At 40.1% G+C, this 26,792-nt stretch overlaps 1 protein-coding gene across 1 annotated transcript; it reads left to right on the plus strand.

The window, feature by feature from the left end:
* The first annotated feature begins 23,263 nt into the window (after window positions 1-23,263).
* On the plus strand, window positions 23,264-24,942 carry LOC111903048 (OVARIAN TUMOR DOMAIN-containing deubiquitinating enzyme 4). Its single transcript, XM_023898845.3, has 5 exons — window positions 23,264-23,942; window positions 24,146-24,267; window positions 24,351-24,391; window positions 24,489-24,587; window positions 24,700-24,942. Exons 1-5 carry the CDS (start codon window positions 23,456-23,458, stop codon window positions 24,848-24,850), a joined length of 900 nt encoding a protein of 299 aa, XP_023754613.1. The 5' UTR covers window positions 23,264-23,455; the 3' UTR covers window positions 24,851-24,942.
* Window positions 24,943-26,792: the final 1,850 nt, after the last annotated feature.

A 26,792-nucleotide genomic window follows, 5' to 3' on the forward strand; every position in this document is an offset into this window, starting at 1 on the left:
CCTACTCGCCGAGTGGACTAAGGTGACTCGGCGAGTACACGCCTGTCCCCTTCCCCCTGGTTCTCTTTTGACTCACTGATTCAACCCTAAATTCCACGGGTCGTCACAGATCGCGAGTTGCGGGGCAACCCGACTCAACTCGTCGAGTCCTCTCATGGACTCAGCGAGTACATACCATGCACACACTCAAACGACCTTCTAAGGTCAGATCTGTTCCTCTAATCCATAGATCTAGCCTTTCCAAGCACTATAATCACGTAAAGTCTCAATCTTGATGCACATGCAACAACCATATGACCATATATTATGATTTAGCCCCAAATACCTTAACCCAAGGTCATGACCTCCATTGTTCTTCATAAAGCTTGAAGAATAAGGCTCTGTGGACCTCTATGGCTCCAGATCTAAAGTCTCATCACCAGAAGGGACTATTTGGACCTCCAATCGACTTAGACAAGGGCACAAGCAACCCTAAAACCATATATCCTTCCCAAAACAGAAGAAGAGTCGAAGTTTAAATGAAATGGTCTTAGCTTCAAATCCTCAGAATAGCAACCTCCTTTGCTTTCCCTTGGCTAGAACCTCCTTCTTTTTGCTAAACAACACCACAAAGGTCAAGAATGGCTTCTTTTTCTCTCTCAAAACGCTCCAGCACTCTAGGGTTTCTCTCAATGGACTGGTGGCCACAAATGACGGCCATAAGGGCCTTTAAATAGGGCGCAAAACCGAGAAATTAGGATTTCATTAAACAGCGTGGACTCGCCGAGTCCACTCATGGACTCGCCGAGTCCCTCATTAATCAGACTACTCCAATCGCGATTCAACTCGGCGATTCGGGGCTCCTACTCGTCGATTTTCTCTCCAAAATTCAATATAAAAGAATAAAATAATATACTTGGGAATCTAGATGTTACAATTCTCCCCCACTAGAATCAGACTTCGCCCTCGAAGTCTCTCTCAGCAAATAACTTTGGGTATTGTTCGCGCATCTCTAACTCCGGCTCCCAAGTCAACTCGGTCCCCTTCCGATGTTTGTACTGGACCTGAACCAATGACACTTCCTTGTTTCTCAAAATCTTGATCCTCCGATCCCGGATCACGATCGGACTCTCAACATAGTTCAGGCTCGCATCCACCTGAATGTCCTCTAGGGGAACCACTGCCGACTCATCGACGATACACTTCCGCAACTGAGATACGTGGAAGGTATCATGAATCTGACTCAATTCCGCAGGTAGCTCCAAACGATACGCTACTCTGCCCACCCTGGCGGTCACCCTGAAAGGACCAATATACCGAGGCGCCAACTTGCCTCTCTTCCTGAATCGGATCACTCCTTTCCAAGGAGATACCTTCAGGAGTACGAAGTCACTGACTTGAAACTCGAGCTCCGAGCGGCGCCTATCTGCGTAGCTTTTTTGACGACTCTAAGCCGTCAACAACCTTTGTCTGACCTGTTGTATCTGCTCTGTCGTCTGAAGCACGATCTCCGTACTACCCATCACACGCTGCCCTACCTCTCCCTAGAAAATAGGGGTCCGACACCTCCTCCCATACAAAAGCTCAAAGGGTGGCATACCAATGCTCGAATGATGACTGTTGTTGTAGGAAAACTCTGCCAAGGGCAAGTACGTGTCCCAATTCCTGCCGAAATCCAACACACATGCTTGGAGCATGTCCTCGAGCATCTGAATCATCCGCTCACTCTGCCCATCAGTCTGTGGGTGGTATGCGGTACTGAAGTGCAGCCTCGTACCCAACTCCTCGTGAAACTTCTTCCAAAACCTGGAAGTAAATCGCACATATCGATCTGAAAGAATCGAGATCGGAACTCCATGCCGCGATACCACCTCCCTCACATACAACTCTACCAGCCTCTCAGCAGAAGACCTCTCACTGATAGCAAGAAAGTGAGCGCTCTTTGTCAACCTGTCCACAATCACCCAAATTGCATCGACACCTCTAGCAGTCCTTGGCAATTTGGTGATAAAATCCATGGTAACCTGCTCCCACTTCCACTCAGGAATCTCCAATGGCTGCAACTTACCATGTGGACGCTGGTGCTCGGCTTACCCTGCGATAGGTCAAGCACCTCTCCACGAACCATGCGACATCTCTCTTCATACAGGGCCACCAATAATCCCTTTTTAGGTCCAAAAACATCTTAGTGGCCCCGGGATGGAACGAGAACCTCAACTTATGGGCCTCCTGCATCAAGATGGTACGTGCCCCAACCACAAACGGTACCCAAATCCGGCCCTGAAAAGTCATAAGTCCCCGACTATCGGTAACGAACTCCGATACCTGGCCAATAGCCCGCTCTCTCTTACGGTTCTCCGGTCTAATGGCCTCAGGCTGGGCCCCTCGAATGGTGTCCAACACCGGAGTCATCACCGTCAACCTCATACAAACGTCTCGTATCGGGGCGCTCTCCGTCCTACGGCTCAAAGTGTCGACTACCACATTAGTCTTGCCCGGGTGGTACAGGATCTCACAATCATAATCCTTTACCACATCCAACCATCTCCTCTGGCGCATATTCAGGTTGGATTGATCCATCAAGTACTTCAGACTCTTGTGGTCCGTGTATATGGTACACTGAACCCCATATAGATAGTGACGCCAGATCTTGAGGGCGAACACCACAGCCCCCAACTCCAGGTTGTGGGTGGGATACCTCGACTCATAAGGCTTCAGCTGCCTCGATGCATAAGCTATCACATGCCCCCTCTACATAAGCATTGCTCCCAACCCAGATATCGATGCATCACAGTACACCACAAAATCCTCCATCCCTTCCGGGAGTGCAAGCATCGGGGCTTCGCACAACTTCTGGTGAAGAGTCTCAAATGAGGTCTGCTGCTCCGGACCCCAGGAAAAAGCGACACCCTTCCGGGTCATCTTGGTAAGTGGCACGGTGATCTTGGAGAAATCCTTAATAAATCTCCGATAATAGTCGGCCAATCCCAGAAAGCTCCTGATCTCGGTGGGCGATCTCGGCACCTCCCACCTCATGACCGCCTCAATCTTGGTCGGGTCGACCAATATCCCATTCTGGTTGACGAGATGTCCCAAGAACTGAACCTCTCGTAACCAGAAATCACCCTTAAAGAATTTGGCATAAAGCCTCTCCACCCTCAATACCCCGAGAATCTCTCTCAGATGCTCCTGGTGTTGCTCTCTAGATTTCGAATACACCAGAATATCATCAATGAATACGATCACCGACCGATCCAGCATCGGCCTGCACACCCTGTTCATGAGATCCATGAACGCAGCTAGTGCATTGGTGAGCCCAAAAGGCATCACCACGAACTCGTAATGCCTATAACGAGTTCTGAACGATGTCTTCTGGATATCTTCATCCCGGACCCTCATCTGATGATAACCCGATCTCAAGTCTATCTTGGAGAACCAAGACGCCCCCTGCAACTGATCGAACATATCATCGATCCTTGGCAACGGATAACAGTTCTTGACCGTCAAGTTGTTCAACTCCCGGTAATCAATGCACATCCGGTGTGAATCATCCTTTTTCTTGACAAAAAGGATCGGTGCTCCCCAAAGAGAGTTACTCGGTCGAATAAACCCCTTTCCTAGCAGCTCCTGAAGCTGCGAGGATAACTCCTGCATCTCTGGCGGCGCGAGGCAATAAGGCGCCTTGGCGATAGGTGTTGCTCCCGGAACCAAATCGATACGAAACTCCAATTGCCTCTCGGGAGGCACACCCAGCAATTCCTCGGGAAAAACATCCAGAAAATCGCACACTATCGGAACCTCATTAATCGAAACTGGCCTCCCAACGGCCATTCGCATGTCCAACACATAGGCTACGAATCCACTGCAACCCTGCTGCAAACTTTGTCTTGCCATGGCAGCCGAGCAAAACGCTGACCCACATCGGGTTCCCTCACCATACACTGTAAGCACTCCCCCATTGGGGTCTCATATCGTCTCCAACTGACACTCACAGTCTATAACATCTCCAAATCGGCTCAACCAATCCATGCCCACTATAACACACACGTCCCCCCATCGCAATCGGGACCAGATCTATCGGGAACTCCACACCGAAGATCTCAAGAATACATCCTCGAATCACATCCATAGCATACACTGCTCGCTCGTCAGTTATGGAAACTCGCATAGGTCGACTCAACGCCTCTCGACGGGTATTAATGTGCTGACTAAATGCCAAAGAAACAAATGACCGACTCGCACCCGAATCAAATAACACCAAAGCAGGTACATAACTCACAAGAAAAGTACATATGCATAACATCATATAAGCACAATATCTCAACAAAAGATAAATACAGAATACATACCAGCCACAACATCGGGCGCTGCGCAGACCTCCTCCGCAGTCAACTGGAAAGCTCTCCCACGAGCCTTCGGAGCCTCGACCTTCACTGGTCGAACCTCGGTAACCCTAGCAGCAGGAGCAAATCCCTGTGCTGACCCCTAATGCAACTGTGGACACTCGGCCTTCCGATGGCCAGTCTGGTTGCAATGAAAGAAAACCATAAATCCTTTTGGTCAATCCTTGGCGATATGCCCCTCCTTGCCACATTTGTAGCAAGCACCCGATCGACAGGCCCCCTCATAACCCTTGCCGCACTTCCCGCAAGTGCGGCCCTTCTGGCCTACAGCCCTCGAATCAGCGGACTTGATCTGCTTGGCTGCCGGCTGAGACTGAGCCGGCCGCCGATCCATCCTCTGAGACTTGGCCTCCTCCCTGGCCTGAGTCTCCAACTCAATCTCCCTCTTCCGGGCATTTGCCTGGAGCTCAGCAAATGTCCGGTACATCGAGTTCGACACGAACTCCCGAATGTCCCTCCTCAGAATGCCCAAATATCGGCTCATCCGTGCCTGCTTAGTAGACACCTGCTCAGGGCAGAACATTGCCCTCTCATGAAACTTTCGGGTGACCACAGTAACCGAATCATTACTCTACTTGAGGCTCAAGAACTCCTGAACCAAGCATTCCCTCTCCACCGGGGGAACATACTCGTTTCTAAACATGGTGGTGAACCTCTCCTAGGTCACCGCTGAAATCTCTGCAAGAGTGAAGTTCGTTGTCACGAACTTCCACCAATCCTTCGTTCCCAAGCAAAGCTGGTTCAAAGCGAAGCGTACACTCAGATGCTCCGGATATGAACACGTATGGAAACATCCCTCAATATCAGCAATACATTTCATCACAGCGATTGGATCCTGCGCCCGATCAAACTCGGGTGGCTCGTGTTGCTGAACTCTCAGAACAACAATGTGTCACCTCCCTGAGGCCTGGCAGCAGCCACAACTGTTGTAGCTGCAGCGGATGCAGCCTCAGTCACCGCGGCGTACCGCTCATCAAAAGTCTCAATCAGTGTGGTCTTGATAGACCCAAACATCTCTGGAATCTCGGCCCTGATCGTCGCAGCCACCTCATCGTGGATCATCTGACGAAGCTCCTCGTCACTCACACCGCTCGCCTCAGGTCTGTGGCATGTCCCAACCATGATGTCTCTGAAATATATCATAACAATATCAAAGACTCATTCGAGCATGCTCACGCTCGATAACTCCACCCTACTTGTTCCTTAGTACCTAAAGGATTCTTACTTAGAGTGAGCACTGCTCTGGTGTCTTCAGTAGTACGGGCCCTTATACTACCGCCTACACCGCATCAGTATTCACCCTAAGTCCTCCTCCTTGGATCCCAAATCACAAGTATTCTATATCTCACTGGCATAGGCTACCCTTCGTTAGACCTCTTATCAGCCCCTCTTTGCTACCTACTCGCTCTCAAGCGTCACATAGCAGCACAATCCTTCCTAGGCTAAGGCATCACAAAATCAGGCCACTCTAGTCCTAATATGAATACCTAGCCAGCTCTAGCATGCATAATATAACATATCATATCTCATAACACATAACGTAAGGGCATTTTGGGGATTCATCGTTCAGGCGCTGGCTGACCGTACACACTGCTCCGCTCTGGTTGTCTCAAAACCTCTTGCTTTTTAGAAAAATTAGTTTTTATTGTTTGAAAATTTTCTCAAATCCTCAGTTTGAGTTCAGTTACGCCCGAAGGTGCATCCGAATCCCTCAAACCAAGGCTCTGATACCAACTTGTAACAACGTAAAATTTTAAACCAATTTTTTTTCATTTCTTTAAAACATAATTTCATTCATGACAACCCAAAAATCCAAAGTAACATAGTCGTAATACAAAACATATCAATCCCAAGATCAATAATATCCAAATCAGCCTGTGTGTGTACGAGTCATGCCGGCGCCTTCCCACGGTCCTCACTAGTACCTGAAACACAATAGACATAAACACCGTAAGCAAGAAGCTTAGTGAGTTCCCCAAAATACCACTTACACATATACACCTTTCCAGGCCATACTTCACACAACCTTCCGGTCCATGTGTCTCAGGGGACTTCCGTCCCAACCCGGTGAACCTTTCGGTCCTACTCGTGTCGACCTTCCGGTCCATAACTCCCCGACCTTTCGGTCCACATCATAATGCCTTCCGACCCATAACATAATGCCTTCTGGCCCATATCGAATATCGCATACAAATCACATATATAACACATACGAAACAGGCAACTCATAGCATACAATGCATACATCTCATAGCATACTAGACCTTCCGGTCACACATAAGTACCCTTCCAGGTACAGTATAGTGAGAAGACTCACCTCGGGTATCTCGAATGATCTCGTACACGAATCTACCGGTCTAGCCCCTGCCTAATCACGTACAAAATATCCTCAATAAGTAATGGCTCTCAAAGGCTAGATTAAATCCCCTTCTATGATCCTTCAGAATGGTAAAAGACCATTTTACCTCTCCTTGACTCAAAAGTCCAGCTGTTGACTGAAATCCTAAAAGTCAACGAAAGTCAACGATCACAGCTGACCCTACTTGCCGAGTGGACTAAGGTGACTCGTCGAGTACATGCCTGTCCCCTTCGCCCCTGGTTCTCTCTTGACTCACTGATTCAACCCTAAATTCCACGGGTCGTCACAGATCGCGAGTTGCGGGGCAACCCGACTCAACTCGTCGAGTCCTCTCATGGACTCGGCGAGTACATACCATGCACACACTCAAACGACCTTCTAAGGTCAGATCTGTTCCTCTAATCCATAGATCTGGCCTTTCCAAGGACTATAATCACGTAAAGTCTCAATCATGATGCACATGCAACAACCATATGACCATATATGATGATTTAGCCCCAAATACCTTAACCCAAGGTCATGACCTCCATTGTTCTTCATAAAGTTTGAAGAATAAGGCTCTGTGGACCTCTATGGATCCAGATCTAAAGTCTCATCACCAGAAGGAACTATTTGGACCTCCAAACGACTTAGATAAGGGCACAAGAAACCTTAAAACCATATATCCTTCCCAAAATAGAAGAAGAGTCGAAGTAATACCTCAAATGAAATGGTCTTAGTTTCAAATCCTCATAATAGCAACCTCCTTTTCTTTCCCTTGGCTAGAACCTCCTCTTTTTTGCTAAACAACACCGCAAAGGTCAAGAATGGCTTCTTTTCCCTCTCAAAACGCTCCAGCACTCTAGGGCTTCTCTCAATGGACTGGTGGTCACAAATGACGGCCATAAGGGCCTTTAAATAGGGCGCAAACCCGAGAAATTAGGGTTTCATTAAATAGCGTGGACTCACCGAGTCCACTCATGGACTCGTCGAGTCCCTCATTAATCAGACTACTCCAATTGCGATTCAATTCGACGAGTCGGGGCTCCTACTCCCCGAGTTTCTCTCCAAAATTCAATATGAAAGAATAAAATAATATACCTGGGAATCCGGATGTTACATGAGAGGTGGGGCAGCGAGTGATGGGCAGCACTGAGATAGTGCTTCAGACGACAGAGCATATACAGCAGGTCAGACAGAGGTTGTTGATAGCTCAGAGTCGACAGAAGAGTTACGCGGATAAGAGACGATCCAAGCTCGAGTTTCAGGTTAGAGACTTCATACTCCTGAAAGTGTCTCCTTGGAAAGGAGTGATTCGATTCAGGAAGAGGGGCAAGATGGGGCCCCGGTATATTGGGCCGTTCAGGGTGACCGTAAGGGTGGGCAAGGTAGCATATCGGTTGGAGCTACCTGCGGAGTTGAGTCAGATACATGATACCTTCCACGTGTCTCAGCTGAGGAAGTGTATAGCCAACGAGTTGGCGGAGGTACCATTGGAGGATATTAAGGTGGATGCGAGCCTGAATTATGTTGAGGGGCCGGTCGCGGTGGTGGATCGGAAGATCAAGGTGTTGAGAAACAAGGAAGTGTTACTGGTTCTGGTTTAGTGGCGGCATCGAAAAGGGTCCGAGCTAACCTGGGAGTCGGAGGCGGAGATGCGAAAGCTTCATCCAGAGCTATTTGAAGAATGAGACTTTGAGGGCGAAGTCTGATTCTAGTGGGGGAGAATTGTAACATCCGGATTCCCAGGTATCTTATTTTAAGTATTTATCTTGAGTTTTAGGGAGGGACTCGGCGAGTAGGCGCTCAGAGTCGCCGAGTAGGATCATGATTTTTTGTCTGGATTAATGACCGGACTCAACGAGTTGATGAGTGGACTCGGCGAGTCCGCACTGTAAAGTGAAACCCTAAATCTCACGGCCTGAGCCCTATTTAAAGGCCCTTATGGCCGTCATTTGCGGCCACTACTCCCCTATGAAAACCCTAGAGAGAAAAGAGAGCTTAGAGAGCATTTTGGAGGCTAATTCTTCATCCTTTGGTGTGATCTTGCTAGAAGGAGTGGGAAAATCCAAGCTCGATCGATTGTGGAGCGTGGATATGTGTTTTTCACAATGAGATTCACGTTTTGAGGTAGAAGTTCCTTCCCATTTCGTGTATTTGATAGATTCCTTGAATCTAGGGTTTCCTTTGCACAATTTTGAGTTAGATTGTGAAGCATATGAGGTCCCTTTGGGTATAGATGATAGATCTAAACCTTGAGAGGTCCAAAAGGTCCCAAGCTTCCAACTTTACAAGGTTTCATGTGAGCCTTGAGAGTAGAACCCCATTTTAAAGGTTATTTCTCCATTTTTGGTCTTCTAAGCATTGCATGAACGTAAACTTTGAACCTTTACGTGACTTTCGAGTGTTAGAAGGTTAGATCTACTGGTTGGTGAAACATATCTGACCTCAAAAGATCGTTTGAGTGTTTTCATGGGAGGAACTCGTCGAGCCCATAAGGGACACAACGAGTCGATTCGGGTTGCCCACGATTCGCGACCTGTGATAAACTGTTGAGTGTAGGGTTGACTCAACGAGTCGAGTGAGGACCACGGGCGAAGAGGACATGCATGTACTCACTGAGTCACACGAGTGCACTCGACGAGTCTGGTCAAAGTTTGACTGTTGACTTTTGTTGACTTATAGGGGTTGGTCAATGTTAGGGACTTTGAGCCATGAGAGGGGTAAAATGGTCTTTTACCCTTCTGAGAGTGCTAAGAGAGGGATTAGTCTAGCCTTGAGGGTTGTATTGATTAGAGTGCTTATTCCATGTGATTAGGCGGGGGCTAGACCATATTTTACCGAGTTACCTGAGGTGAGTCTTCTCACTATAATTTACCTAGAGTGGTAATTAGAGTTATATGACAGAGTATCTTGTATGATATTTATGTGATTGTGATACACTGCATTATTTCTATGTGATTAATGTCGTGTATGTTCCAGAGTTACAGAGTTAGAACCAGAAGGTTCACAGAGTTAGGACCAGTGGGTCCATAGAGTTAGGACCGAAGGTTCCACAGAGTTATAGCCTCGAGTGGCTATTATGTGTGATATGTGGTATTTTGGGGAAATCACTAAGCATTTATGCTTACAGTATGGTGTTATGTGTTTTAGGTACCAGTGAGGATCGCAGGAAGGCGTTGGCATGATCAGTACACACATGAGTAGTTTTTATACATTTTGATCTTGGGGTTGTGTTTCTATCAGTGTTCTAAAAGGCACGCCATGGCGTGAGGCGCGGCGTCGCCGTTACGAAAAGCTTCATAATGTTGCTGTTAGGCGTGGCGCGTGACAAGGCGTGGCGTGTGACAAGGCATGATATGGCGTGCCATGGTGCGTTATGGCATGTTATGGCGCATGTTTTTTCATTTGAGACACGTTTTTTGCTCTTTTTTATGCCTTTTTTAATCTGACATACAAGTATTGTGTTTTTTATTAACTTTCTGTTATTAGTGGTTGATATAACACTTCTAAAAACTAGGTATATTTGATATAAATTTATATTTATGCGGTAATATAATTATAAATTAATACAAAATCGTCGCCTTACATCACGCCTTGAAAAACGTCATGGCTCGCCATAACTCGTTAAGCTTGAGGCTTGGCCTTGCCGCCACGCCACGCCTCACGCCTTTTAGAACCTTGGTTTCTATGGATTGATATGTGATACAATGACATTTTTATAATATTTATGAATGAAAGTATGTTTTGAAAATTTGAAAAATTGTTTGAAAATTTTGGTGTTACAGTGGCTAGGGGTCAAGATTTGGGTTTAGGAGGTATGGAGGATGATAAGAGGCAATGCTCAAAGAATAAATGAAGCTTAAATAAGGGTAAAACCCTAGAAATTAGGGTTTCTATCTGAAGGAAGTACGTTCCGCGTACCCCTTAGTACGGCCGACATACTCAAAAGGCCTCCGTGATCTGATCAACCACTACGCCCTACGTACACGATGAGTATGCCCCACGTACTCGATGAACTTCTATAAAACTTAAATTTCATTTGACCATAACTCATCCGTTATAAGTCCCATTCTGATGAACTTTATATCCATAGAAAGGTGACGAGAAGCCCTACACTTCTATCAACACACCCTCACTTAAAGATCTTTCGAACAAAAACTCAAAATTGATAAAGGCCCGAACTGCCAAATTATTGTTATAGCCATGGGTTCCGAAACACAACCGAACTCTTGGATCACCTAATCTATAATACCCATAACCAAAAGGCTAATTCTCTTCTTCCCCAAGGCCCTAAGCCTTATGATAACCGATAATCGGGCCACGACCTCGACTAACAATATGATTTAGAACCGGGTGTTACACATGAAGTCCCTGTGTTTCACTTTAATGACTTACACCCTACGTATACCTTATGTACACCCAACGTATGAGCTAATTTTTCAAGAATTTGATTGTTTAAGCCATAAATGAAAATACTGGAGAATCGGGTGTTATAACTCTCCCCTACTTAAATTAGATTTCATCCTCAAAATCATTCCTTACAAATTACTCTGACACACCCGAAAACTCTTCCATAACATTTTGGTTACTAATAAGGACTAAGAAGTCTTCTTGAGTAGACAACTATCTTCTGTTACTATTATTAAAGCCCCCAATCTTAGCAGAGATCACATATCCTGATTGAAAATCGAACCTTAATTCTCCTCCCTTGACCAACTAAGGAGGATTTCAAATACTCTTCCTAAAAGCTAAAAAACATAAATAGTGTCTGACTAACCAACATATGTAACCATATCATCCCATATCTATAAAGACCCTAATTTGCAACCTGAACCAAATGAAACCCTTCATTTTCCTAGGTCATCTTGCTGACAACTGGAAAAACAAAATCCTAGCCTCTCATTGCAACTGAAATATTTCATTTGTAAATAAGGTGACTTCCAACGCGAGTCTCACCCAGAGGTGTCAATTCCAAACATTACTCATATCTTGATAATCAAGGCTTTGCATATTTGACCTATCTGAGATCTTATGCATCCATGCTAACCTTTTACTAATCTGGGATGTGAAATCCCTAACCTACCATTGAGACTAACAGTCTTACGCATGGTCGTACAACAAGACTCTACCTAATAGTGTAACAGATAAAGGCTACACTAGCCTAATTATCACAAGTATTCAATCCATTTCTCACAGAGTCTCCCTACTCTAAACGTGATTCGACACCTTAACTAAGACATTTACTATCGCTTCCCATCCTCAGGAGTCACACACTTATTGCTTCACAATCAATCGTGATACTATCCAATCCGCTAGGACGCTCAAGCTCGCAGAATGACCTGATCTCAAAATCATCCCATTATTGGTGTGGGTACTTAAAACCATCACTACATACCAGATCCATATCCTCGAATGTCTGAATAGTCCGCTCACTCAAGATAAACTAACCAATCGAGCATTACCCATGGGTCTCGCCTATACTATCATAACCAAATAGGCCTCACCCATGAGTCTCACCCAATATACTTAATCGAACAGGCCTTGTCTATGGGTCTCATCCAACTGAGTTCTATACAAGCTTAAAACACCATCATAGCTCCAACAATCCTCATTCCCAAAAAGGAATGATCAACCAACAATACGGTCCAACTTGACCCATACGTGTGTTGTGGTCCTCCTACAATAGAATAACCAATCCTGCAATGGTCTAACTCATCCTAGTGAATGCTACGTATATTATCATAGACTTACAACATTTACACAACAACTTATCAACCTTGTGAATTCTACGGCTACCCCATAGTCTTAAAACACTTCTAAAACAACCATGAACCCAACCCATGGTCTTGCCAATCAACCATAATACGAAAACAAGCTCAAGATGAGTCGAAGCCCCATCCTCCTAAACCTTAATTAAGTGTTCAGGTTGTGCTTCAAAACCCAAATCCTTTATCAGAAAAGAACATGCAAAAAGGCTCTAACACAACCCTCAACCCGAACATAATCACATACCAGCCATGCGACACTACTGATTCTTCACGTATTCGGGCAAGATAACCTGAACCCTCATTCCCGGTGAAAACATCAATCCATACTACAACTAGGACTGGCTCTCCACTTGCCTAGAGTATGAAACTCCTCCTTGTTGCACGCCTGAAATTATTCCCATTAAATGGTTCTCCCCTACTTAGGTTCATCTGCGATCTGCCAATCTCGTAATCGATGGATTTTCGAACCATCTCGCAACCTTACTACTCTACTACTATCCTCGTAATCTTATAGGAGCTAAGATTTCAAAACCAAACCTCCTAGGGTATCCACTCCCGAACCGGATCAGACACTCCACTACTCTTACAGGAAAACATCATTACACCCAAAGCACATTCCCCTAATACAATTCCAAATCCTTGCATAACTTTAACTGATGACAAAGGACAAATAAACCCTAGACCAGAATGGATAGATCACCAATCCAACATCCTACTTGCCAACAAATCGATGCACTCAGAACATCGTTAACAATTACAGTTCGAATCCTTTTTGACAACCCTAGCGGCTGATCAAACCCATGCAAACAATACATCACCCACTCCTAGGAGTGATAGGTCACCATTACTCTACCCCACTAATGGTAGTGACATCTCCAAAAATCTAATCAACCGTCAACTGGCATCCAACCCAAACGACACAATTACCCTGAATTCTTACTTCGTTGTCCCAAAAAGGACAACCAGTTACCATCAGATCTTGGCCTTAAAACTTATGATGTGAGGACCAAACGCACATCATGAAAAACATGGAACTGGCAGCATCTTACCCTGTACTTATATTCTGATCAATCTATTACACCTCTCAACCATGAAAGATCCCAACCATCTTGAATTCCTCTGATTCGATGAATTTACACTGCAACTCCTTCCGACCCATCATGCTGGATCTAACACATCGGTCCAGCTGCTGGTCCTCTGAGCAGGAAACTATTATTGCTTCTGTATATGCTCACACTAATAATGGCTAACGTCCTAAAACAGCTCAACGAGATGCACTCTAGTAATGGCTCTTGGTATGCAAAATAACATATGACGATCTTCCGATAATAATAACCATACAATCACAAAGAAACTACAATCCTTTAGTGGGTACTTAACTAAACCAAACATAACATCTCAAACACCCAATCACGTAAGCAAAAGAAATTAGAATGCATGAAGGAATACATACCCGCAAGGTATTGAAGTCTTGGCTTTACCTCCTGAAAGACCGTAGGTGATGGGGTCCGAGCCGCTCCAATCGGAAAACATGGGCAACTTGCCCTAATATGATTAGGCTGATGACAACGATGACACAGTTATACCTCCAGGGTGCAATCTTGTCAAACATGACCCTTTCGTCCACACCTACCATATTTGAACTTGTTCGTGGGTTCTGCCACCCTTTGTGAAAATAGTGGCTTCTTTGGTCTCCAACACTCTGCATGGCAACATCAAGTTGCTTAGATGTTGTTAGTAGAGTCAGATCATGAGTCTGCTTCCTCTTTTCCAGTTGCATCTCCAAACCAAGCTCCCGCTCCTGAGTCTCCTCGACAATCCTAACAGTTGCCTGATAGGCTAAAATCTGGTCCTTGAACTAGATGACCAACGTGTCAGTAATATGACCAATAATGCCAGACAATTCCTCTTGTAAGGTCTGTGAAACTTCGGCGACAATCCAATCACGCAATTGATCCCCCTGAAATCATGATGCATATTCCATCTTCTATCCCTCGGATCAAGGACTAGTGATATGATCCTCCTCCCCAAAGAACTTTGGGTCTCTACAAGCCCTGAACTCTAGATGAGAGAGATTGTGTGACCCCAACAGTCCTGCTGTAATCTCGGCCCAAAAATTCCTAAGATGCTCATCCAAGAGCTCTATGATCTCTTCCTTGATGGTACCAAACATCACACGAGTCGCATCCAAAATACCGTGAGTGATCTCCGACATAAAAAAAACTCGCGTACCCTCTCACAAATCGACTCAGCACTAGAGCCCAAACCTGAACGAGAACCTCCACCATGATTCCTCATCACCATATTGAAAAGAAACCACACAAATGATCAGAACTTACCCAAAGAATCCTCAACCTCCAGGCTTCTTAGTATCCTCGCGACTTTCCTTAATTCGAGTATGGATCCTGTGATTTCAATAGTACGGGCCCAATACTACCTTCCACACCTATCCATACTCTCCTCAAGAATCATCCTGAATCCTCTAAGTTACCTTCTCAACTATTACTCCGAGTATACACTAAAGAACACATCCAAACCCACTAAAACACTTCCTAAGTTCCTCTCCTCACCCTGTCATCAGCTACCAAAGAACTCCTACTTATGTCAGTTAACTACTTCATGAATACAATTACATGAAACAAAACTTAGATAATCCTTCGAATAAAAGACTCAATCCTACAATGATTAGACTCGGACAAGAGCTGCGTAATAGGGCCAAATCAATCACTCTAAGATTATTTAATCTTTGTAGCACGTAACTTAACGTATTCACTTAATAGTTAACTCACATTAACAAGAGTCCCATAAAGCACAAAGAAAGCAACATTCGAGCATCAAGAAATATAAACAAAGGCATCACCTAAAGGTGTCTCTTCTAGCATTCTATCATGCAATCCTGAGCAAATCTGTAGCCCTAAGTTAGCATGCAATTCTCATAACATATAACATAACATTATGTATGGGTATTATAGGAATTAGTTACTTGAGCTCGGATGATTTCACGCATTACACCCCCTTTTCTTTGTAAAAATCTTTTTAGAAAACTTATTTTCTTTAAAAAAAAAAGATTACTAATTCCTCGGTTTGAGTTCAAACACACCCGAGAGTGTGCCTGAATCCTTCAAAGCAAGACTTTGATACCAACTTGTAAAATCCTAGAAATACAAAGTAAATTTTTTTTATTTTTCAATCAAAAACACCACTAATTCATTCCAAAAACCATCAAAGTATGATAACATATAAAATAGTTATCATAGTACAAATCATATCCTCAAATGCGAAACATTCATTGATACAATGCAATCACGTCAAGCTCTTCCCCTTGGAACTGAAAGTACTTGAAAAACATTTTAAACATAAATCGTAAGCATAAAGCTTAGTGAGTTCCCCAAAATACCACATACCATACATACATATGAACACAAGGCTATAACAGGTATTTTTTCCCCTTGGTCTATTTCACCTTGAGTCCCTTCTGACCCATTCAATATTTTTCAACCGAACGGGTCTATTTCACCTCCCGGGTCTATTTTACCCCAAAGTCCCTTCCTATTCAATCAATATTTTTCAACTGAACGGATCTATTTCACCCTTGGGTCGATTTCACCCCACATATATTTAGAATTCATGCATACATCAAGAGACACAAAAGATAGCAAGCACATACGACACCTAGTGTCCTAAAGTATAGTGAGAAGACTCACCTTAATCGATAACAGATAATTCTCTCACACACACACACTATATACATATATATATATATATATATATATATATATATATATATATATATATATATATATATATATCAAAATAATCCCTAAATAAGAATTAGGATAATAATCATAATTAACGGTCCAATACATACTTTCTCTCTTGGGTAAAAGACCATTTTAGCCTTCCAAGACTAGACCCCACCTAACTTGACCTAATGCTCAAAAATAACCAAATACACCTTATGGTCGTACGCCATGCGTAGAGCCTTCCTACAGAAAACGGGGTAGGGCCATGCTACGCGCTCCGTACTCCGAGGTTACGCCCTGCGCAACCCATTGTTGCGAAAATCCAAGATTAATTCCTTAATATCTAAAGACAAAATGTCTAACTCACATATTTGACTCTAATGGACATCTAAATTCATAAAGTTCATGTGACATCCCAAATTTCACGGCCAGAAAAGACCGATTTGTTTATGCTTATTCAAAATTAGAGTATCCTTTTTGAAGAATAATATTTTGGATTTTGTTCCCAAAATATATGATAATGATATTATCAAAGCATTTCTGAAGAAATTTAGTTTATTTATATTAAAAACGTTGGGATGTCAGTAGATAAGCATAAATGAAAATAATACAGGCCTTACAAACATTTATTATTCCACTGAACTATAATCCATAAATCTCTCATCTGATCGTCACACATGTGCTTTCGTGCCACTACGTGTAATACAAGAAACTGAGTGCGGCAGACTTGGGAGTCTGGTGAACACATAGGGTTTTTAACCCATTAATAATTAAATTCTTTTAATTATATATTTTCATCAAATCATTCAACCCGATTGCCTTTTCTTGTTATCCTCACTTTCTTTCCCTAAAGCATCTAATTCAAGGGAACTATCATAAGGATCATCTTTGGGATAGACAATAATGCTTAGGGTATTCCTTGGAAATATATGTCAATAAGGCAACCGTGGGGGGATGGAGTACACCTGGTGAACACTTAGATCAAAAACACATACATGTTGCGAGCCTGCTAGCGTTCCACTGAACCGTTTAGAATAGTTTGTGGTCATCATCTATACTCTACTAGAAGATCAACATCAGGTACATGTTGTACCAAAAGTTGAGGCCTCTCTCATCTATTTTATCTTTCTTCTACCTATATCTATCCAACATATTTATAGGTATAAAAATACATATACAGTTTAAATCAAATAAAATATGTATATATCGCTCATATAGCATATATATCAATATATCACTCATATAGCATATATATCAGGAACACATATAATAGGCATATATAGCATGTAATTATCTTAAATACTTCATATCTATGTGTAAGATGAAAGTAACTATGCACTCACCTGTTATAAAGTGATGACTCGAAACTCGGACAACGCTTCGCTTCTAGTAATTGACTTTTCGTTTGATATAACCTAGTATCATTGTCACTAGGTCTTAGTACGTGGCTAAAAATAGTCTAGACCTATCAATCATTCCAATGAATATCGATAGTTCTATCAAATAAGGATCATTCAAATAGTACTGTTGGGAGGCACAACCATTTCGGTGTATAGTCTTTCTGAAATCCAACAACCAAGCCAACATGACCATTCTAGTCACCTTTCTCGTAAGTAAGTAGATTAATCAGTATTACAACTTGGAATTACTGATAGTTCTTATTTATTAATTCATAACAATGACTATGAATGTAAATATAAATTACACCAAAATGAAATAGAGTGTAATTTAACTTATAGGGATTCTCTAGACAAAAGTCTGGAAATTGCACTCGTGGAACTCCGAGTTGATAGCTACTAGATACCAAGCTCCTAAGGACCTCTGAACTTGCCAAAATATCCTATGTACTAAGAAAACTCTGACCAAAGGAAGTAAAAGTCGAGAGAAATTGATTTGGAGAGGTGTGGGGGAAGAATAAACCTTGGGTAGCTCTTTATAGGCTGAAACATGGGTCTGTACGCCGCACATAGGACCAGGTGTGCCATGCCCGTACTTAGGCGCTACTCTTCCTCTCAGGACTTGACACATTGCGAATTTCTACTGGGGTGATGTGGTTAGCTTCTAGAAGGCCATACGCAAGGCGCATACGCGCAACAGATTTCAGAAATTCAAAATTGCATAACATCTTCATATTGACTCCATTTTTGACATTCTTTATATCCACGGGAATCTCTCGACAAGATCTATAACTTTCATTTAGAATCTACTGGCAAATTTTGATTTTATTTATTTTACATAGGCTTAGATTGTTAAAGCCCGTATAAAATGCATATCTTTCTCATTAGACATCTGTTTTCTACTGTCTCTATATCTTTGAACTCCTATTAACTAGTTCTTCAATTCTTATTTAGATTATTTCAGCTAAAAATTGTCTGATCTAAAATTCAATTTTTGTGTCTGCACTCCTGAGCTGAAACTTCGAAAAATCATAATTTTCTATCATGAAGTCAGATTTGGGCGTTCTCTATATGCACACTCTCGGTTTAAACGACTACTATGACTTTTGTTTAGACCTTTTAGGCTAAAAAGTAATTTATTAGAATTTTTTTGTGACGCACGTTGCCATTCCGGGTCGAATCGAGAAACTTCAAAGGATCATAACTTCTTCGTTATAAGTCGGATTGGAGCGTTCCTTATATATCTGGAATTCTCATTACGACTACTTCAACTTTCGTCAAGGATATTCTGCCTAATTATTATTCTATTTAGACGCGTATTTTATTCCTATTTTATTATATTATAATAATCACATAATATATACATGAAATACATAATATTCACATAATTCTCTTTTGTCAAATCAAATAGGTTTCAATTGTTGACCCTAACTGTTAGATCATCTTTTTAATTACTAGCGAGAAACGCGGGCGTCACAGTTCCTAAATTTATGCCTTTGCATAAATTAATGATGTCCAAAACCAAACCCTAGTTCCTTAACATCTTATAATGACTCCAAACCCTAGTGTGGGTGAAAAGAAAGCATCAATATCCTATTTTTATGACTTAAAATCCTCAGAAATGACAAGACATGACGGTCATAAGCTCTGAAGTAGCTTTTACTCACAAGAACCAAAACCATGGGACCAAAAGCATGCAAAACTCTAAGCTAACCTAGATCTAAATGAGGGAATCATAAAGGTTCAATCTTTATACTTTCTGAGGCTTGCAAATAGGATGAAAGTTCTAGATCTTCAAGCTTCAATCTCACCAATGCTTCTCCAATGGATTCCTTGTTCACAAAACACACAAAAAACTCACTCAAAATGCTCAAGATCCTCACAAATTAGCTAAGGTTTTGAAATTACTCCTTTGGGACATGGATGCTGAAGATAAAGGTGGCATCAAGGACTTAAGGTCCTTTTAATAAGGTATAAAAAAATTAGGGTTAAAGATCAGTGTGTACATCCAGGGACGGCCCAAGACAAATTAAGGCCCGGGGCAAAATAAAAAGTGGGGCCTTTCACAATAAAAAACTAAAAATAATTCTATTTACAAGGTTTTTTTTATGCAAAGTAATCAATTATAGTATCAAGTTCAAGAAATTGTTTTTATTGTTTTGACATTATCTTGTTCATTTTCTTATAAGTAAGAAGAATTTAAGTTCTTTTTTTTTTTTTTTTTTTTTTTTTTTTTTTTTTTTTTAATAAACTTAGTCATGGTACTTTTTGAGTTTCAATAAATAGTCTGCCATTTGATTTTTCAGTTTTGCACTTCCACACATATTTTCTTGGAATCATTTTTAACATATACAAGTAGTAGAGGTCATATATTGAAAAAGTGAAATGAGAGTTACAGGAAGATGCTGTATAAGAAAATTAAATACAAAGAAATCAAAATACACATCAGAAATCTGAAAATCATAATGAGACAGTGTAAAAAACCAATATGACAGTTGCGATGTAAAAAATTTGAAATTCATAATATAACTGTGTTAGAATAAGAAAATTCAAATGCAACAAAAATCAAAATAATCGAAGTCACAAAAAAATTTGAAAATAAAATCAAATTTAACAATCAAAGAATACAACATAGAATAATTAAAGTCACAGGCATCAAATTAAAAAAGTCGACTTTGAAGGTCAGAGAATGATGCAAAACATAATATCTATAATATGATTCACAACATCAGATTACGAAAAACTCAATTTAACAACCAAACAAATCAAAACTTGTATCACAATATATGAAAAAAAATCATAATTTGCATCTGATTATAAACTTGAATTCAACAGCCTAAAATATCAATATTTGTATTACAGGGTAAGAAAATGGAATTTTGCATCAGATTAGATAATAATCAAATTTAACAGGAAGCTTTGAACATACATTGATTCAGAAAGTAATTGCCTAATTTGCATCTTTGAATTCTCTGGTTCTCAAACTGATTCAGTCTTTCACAAAGAAATAGAAATCAGAGGAGTGATTCATAATCAGGAATAAGAATTAACTGAGATATGAACCATTGGATCATAAATCAAAAAGAAAATCGATCACGTCTCAACTCTCAATCGGTGTAAGGGTCAAGACCACAAGATCTTGACAACTCTCGACTCAAGGGCATCCATCAGATGGGGAAAATGAAATCGTGAGATAAGAAATTAGAAATCAGAAAAGAAAAAGAAGAAGAAATCGACAAATCGAATAAAGATAAAAATCAAAGTAACCATTGTTGGTTGGTGTCTGGAATGGAAGTGCTGCAAATGCATTTGCAGTTTCCATAGAAATCGCTTGTGAGCCTTGGAAATCGGAATTCACATTGCACGCTTGACGCAACGTATTCCAACTCCCGCTTTCTCAGTTTTTCTTTGTCGCTTGCGCCTGATAATGTTAGGATTGGGCCTTGAACTAGTGTACTAGGCTAAAATATAATGGGATAAATTAATACAAGTAGTATAAAATGGGGCCAGGGTGGTCGCCAAGCTTGCTTAGGCTCATGGGCCGGCCTTGTGTACACCCAACATAGGGCATGAAGTCCCCATGTTCCATATTAATGACTTACACACTGCGTACACCTTATGTACGCCCAACGGCCAATTTTGCAAGAATTTGATTGTTTAAGCCATGAATGAAAATACTTAAGAACCAAGTGTTATACATGGATTTTGGCATATTTCTATACATTAGCCAATAGATATAATGATAAAGATTAAGGGTAAAGAAAGGGGATCCTTCTAAATCACAAGGGAATGTGTTTTAAATGATCATTAGTGAAGCCCATTAGACAACATATGTCATTTTTGGTGAAATTTTTGGTAGATTTCCTTACCAACTAAAAAATTAGTTCATTCAAGTGAAAATAATTTTTGTTCCATTTTATGCACTATAGATGACCTTATTAGTTAAGAACATCATTGATAGTATTGTTACCATTATAAAAAAATATGAGTGTTGAAGTTAACGGATATATGTTTGTTGTGAATCTCCTCCTTACACAACTTAGTTGTTTCGATGTAGTTTTGGGCGTGGAATATTTAAGCACAAACCAATAGTGATCTTGTATGGGATGGAGATGGTTAGGTTAAGGTATGTCAGTGGTGATCCAATCATTAGCTACATGGATTAAAGAAGGGCGATTTCAAGTATTATCCATATACTTAAGACGAGAAAATGTTTTGCCAATGGATGTCATTCATACTAGCACTTCACAGCTTGCATGAACCGCATATTGCATACCATTCCTTGACAAGTTCATGATAGTCTTCACTGAAAATATTCTTAATTACTTTAAGTCTATAGATGAATAAGAGGAAATCTTGAAAGAAGATCTTGAAGCACTTAATAAAAAGAGAAGCTTTACATTATACTCAAAGTGTGAATTTTAGATTTATAAAGGCTAATTAATGGGGAATGTAGGGAACCTAGATGGGATCAAAGTATATCTGAGTTACATAAAAAACATGATAAATTAGGAATCACTTAGGAGACCAAATAAAACTAAAACTTGTTTGGGTTTACCGAGTTATTTTTAGAGGTTTGTTACAAAATTTTCGAAAATTGGAAGTTAATCGCATTGACTGATAAAAATGTGAGCTTTGATTAGTTCAAGGATTAAGAAAAAACTTTTAAAGAGATAAAAATATTTTGTGAATCATCAATTAGCTCTTTATATGAGGGGCCATAAGACTTTGTTGTATATAGCGTTTTAGACATGAGTTTGGTATGAGTTCTCACCCAACAAGAAAAAGTCTTTCCTTATTCAAGATAACTTAAGATACATGTAGGAATTTTCCAACTCATGATTTAAATTTGGTGGCAGTCATTCAAGTCTTGATGATTTGGAGGTACTATCTATATAGAACTAAATGTAAACTTTTCAAATACGAAAAGAGTTTACGTCAAAATGATTTGATATAAAACCAATGGGATGAAGATAAATTCTCAGAGGATTATTAATTTGAAATCCTTTTACTATCAAGGAAAAGTCAATATTGTAGTCGAGAGTCAATAGAAGATATAGAGTTAAAAATAGAATAAATTATTTCCAATACTACTTTATTTATTTTTTTTAAGAAAAAAGAGCTATAAATAATATTACTCTAAATACGAAGTAATGCTATTCGTTGTTTTATACTTAACTTACTTTAATTTTTTAATATAGTTAATTAAAAAAAATACTTATTGTATTTCTACAATATGAAAACTGTTCCATTACTTATTTAATGGTCCTATTAATTAACTTATTTATTATATTATTGTTTATATAACTTTTTATTATTAAGTAATTAAAAATATACAAAATTCATCTCAATCATTAGAAAAAGCTCAATGATAAGAGCTTGTAAATAAACAAAATTATTTACACGAAATTGTTTTACACAAATTATATTTTGAAAAAAATCTTACAATTTGGAACTACGGAACTTTTTGATTTTAAAAAGCTTATAAAAAGCTCAATTTTGTGTATGCTCAAATAACAACATGATGTCAACACAAAAATTTCCTTGATGAATGGTGTTCGAAAAAAAATATCCTTGATGAACACGTGAATAACTATGATTAGCACGTGTCAAACATCTCCACAACAGATTCTCGACAGCCGTCGATTCTTCCAACTATAAAATCTATTAAACGGACTACACAACCCAAGCGCATCTCGAGAGGCCACTGAATATTTCTCTTGCTGTAAATACCTCGCTTTTTATCTCCTTAACGGTTCGCCGTCATTTTTCAAATCACCGATTGGTTCACCTCCTCCGTCTTACCGCCGTTTTTACTCCGGTGATGCTCGGCGACGTACTTTGTGAACCAGCAAAGCATTGGTTTCTCGGGTCGTCGTTATCTACCGGCCACTACGGTTCGGTAGCGCATCGCCGTCATGCTTCTGATAGCAGTTTTCCGATCAAACTAGTAGTTCCAGCCACCGATTGTGTCGACCGTCGTTCTATAGTTAACGGATTGAATTTCTCTGATTCCGGCGTATCCGCTTCTATATGGCATGCTATCCTTCCTGCCGGAAATGATCGAGGAAGGCACAATCCGAGCCCCGTCGGCGAAGGTTCATGGAACGTCGCCTGGGATGTCCGCCCCGCACGGTGGCTTCATCGACCTCATACGGCGTGGCTGCTTTTCGGCATATGCGCTTACCTCGCCGCACCACCGGTGGAGTTTACGGAATCCGTTTCGGATTCTGTGGTTGCGGATGACGACGACATTAATGGAATTTGTACCACAGGTGTCCTAGAAAACTCCGTCAATTACAGAGTCACAGGTATGCGATAGTTCAAATGTGACAGGTGACTTTTGGGTTTAAAGTGGCTAATTAACACAATTGGCTATCATTACCTTTCGAATCAGATGAATAATAGTTTAGGAACACATCGATCAACTAATTGGTTCTTAACCATGATACTTTTTTCATTAACCATTATATATATACCTGAATTGATTACTTTTACATCTTAATCAATACAGGGGTTCCAGCAGACGGAAGATGCTTATTTCGTGCAATAGCTCATATGGTTTGCTTGAAAAACGGGGAAGAAGCTCCGGATGAGAATCGTCAAAAACTACTTGCTGATGAATTAAGAATTCAAGTAAAGGCTTTCTGATTTTTTTTTTCTTCGAACAATTACATGATCAGTTTTCTTGAATCGAACATGTTGTCATCACCATGCAGGTCGTTAATGAGCTCATCAAGAGACAAAAAGAGATCGAATGGTAATTTTCTTCATCATAATTTGGACATCAAGTTCACAGCTTGAACAGTTTCTGGGGGTTCAACAATTATGATTAATTCTTTTGTTATGTTCATAAGGTTTATCGAGGAAGACTTTGATGCATATGTGAAGAGGATCGAGAAACCATTTGTATGGGGTGGAGAGCCTGAATTGTTGATGGCTTCTCATGTTCTTAAGTGAGTTCTCTATGCCATATATATGTATAATGTTTTACTTTTCAGATTAAAAATCTGCATAAAGAAACCATTTTTTTGCATGTGTTCTCATGGGTATAATTGTACTTTACAGGACAATAATTTCGGTGTACATGTTGGAGAGTGGGTCTAGCAAGTTGTCAAAGATTGCAACTTATGGTGAAGAGTATGAAAATGGTGAAAATAGTTCGATCAAGGTTTTGTTTCATGGCTATGGTCATTATGACATATTGGAAGACATATGATTTTTGCAAGATCTTTAATTTAAGGTTCATATTCATGTCAATAATATTCAAATACCATATGATTTTCTAAAGATCTTTTGCCATTAGTTTTATATGCTATGGTTAATTTGGTGCTAATTTATTATATAGGAAAACTCAACAAACCTTGAGAGCAATATTTTTAGAATGAAACTAGTAAGTTTTATGAAAAGTATTAATAATCAACCTAAAAAAATGTTTTCTTTTACCATCGTAGAGGGAGTTGATTTTTTTAGTAACTTTTAGTGTTTTATTTTAGTAACTTTTAGTGTTTTACTAAAAAAAAATGTTTAAGTGGTTTTTTAGTAACTTTTAGTGTTTTATTTTAGTCATTATATTTTGTTTAAGCTATTATTAGTCATTGGATTTTTTTTTTTTCATTTTAGTCACTTTAACCGGTGATACCCAATGTAAATGACGTGACTAGTGACATCAACATGGAATAACATCGTCAATGTTTACTTAGTCATCGAATTTTTTTGGTATTTTGTTTGTCATTAAATTTTATTTAAGTTACTATTAATCATTGAACTTGTTTAAAATTTTCATTTTAATCATTCTTTTTTTTTTTTACTGTCATTTATACATTTGTTTGTTTTAAAAAAAAAACTACTTTTTTTTTCCTTTTCTTAAAGTAAATTATACGAATTATCCATGTGATTTAGGATAGTCTATGCATTTAGTCCTTAATTTTTTAAAAAAAGTATGGTCCCCATAACTTTAAAAATAAGGGTTTTGCCCTCCTCTTCACTTTTGTGTCCGTAAGAAACACGTTTAATCATCATCGGTAATTATTTTCATTTTTGGCCAACTCCACACTCTTGGTTTTGACATCTAGAACGTTATTGTCATCTTGATTCTTATATGTATTTTGGATTTTAGACATCAAAGGAAATTTTCACAAATAAGCACTTATCATAGAATTAAGGCAACCGTTAAACCTTCTACCAACATTCTCTTTGGTCTGACTTATTGGTGTTTCAATTGCTCTGTATAAAAATATAACCCTTGTGCGTTAAAGGAGGATCAAGTCCACTGAGCTTTTGGGATAACCAAGATGACATTAATATTCTAGAAATCAATTGAAGCAATTAAAGGAGAGTCGAGTCCCCTGATTCGAGATTTAAGGCACAAGGGCCATGTTTTTGCATGAAGAAATTAAAAACATGGAAAGTTAGAGCAAAGAGAATATAGGTAAGATGCTCGATGATGTAACGTCGTGATTTTTACCATGATTTTTTTTCTTTTATTTAACAAACTTTTTTATTCAACCCATTTAAAACATAACAAAAGCAAATGTTCAAAATGGTAAAACATCAAACGTGTCCAAAGTGGTAACTTTCTCCCCCCAAGCAAATCTCTCAGATGCCTGCACCAACCAAGAGACACAAAGGAGAAGAGAAAAGTGTCAACCCACACTTAGTGAATTCATAAAGGCCGCACATAAAATATACAAACCTTAAATAGGTCAATCATTCATACTACTATGAAGCCTAAAAATCAAGGTTCTATAAAGCTCGTCATGGTTGTGCCATGGCGCGTCATGGCTCCAAGGTTTGTACCTGCCACCACACTTTTTAAAAATGTCACATTAAGTCATATACATATATATAAATGAATTATATTAGAATATATATATATATATATATATATATATATATATATATATATATATATATATAAGTATCTACAAAAGTCTCACCTTAAGACAGGCCTTACAAACGACATGACTCGTCATGGCTCATAATAGATTGAGGCTTGACATTGCTGCCAAATCACGTTTTACGTTATTTAGAACCTTGATAAAAATGATAATAAATACCACTTAGATCGGAGGGTGTACTCACACTTCACCACTCACTTTTTCTATGCTATGTCAACTTTCTACTCACTCACCTTTCACTAACTAAAAGCCATGAGATTG

Source organism: Lactuca sativa, chromosome 9 (assembly GCF_002870075.4).
Source record: "Lactuca sativa cultivar Salinas chromosome 9, Lsat_Salinas_v11, whole genome shotgun sequence".
Classification (NCBI taxonomy): domain Eukaryota; kingdom Viridiplantae; phylum Streptophyta; class Magnoliopsida; order Asterales; family Asteraceae; genus Lactuca; species Lactuca sativa.

Bases quoted from the DNA above. Each gene is read 5' to 3' on its own strand.
- LOC111903048 (XM_023898845.3), top strand. From the start codon at position 23,456: ATGCTCGGCGACGTACTTTGTGAACCAGCAAAGCATTGGTTTCTCGGG. The intron at 23,943-24,145 runs GTATGCGATAGT...TAATCAATACAG, and splicing joins CGTCAATTACAGAGTCACAG to GGGTTCCAGCAGACGGAAGA. The intron at 24,588-24,699 runs GTGAGTTCTCTA...TGTACTTTACAG, and splicing joins ATGGCTTCTCATGTTCTTAA to GACAATAATTTCGGTGTACA.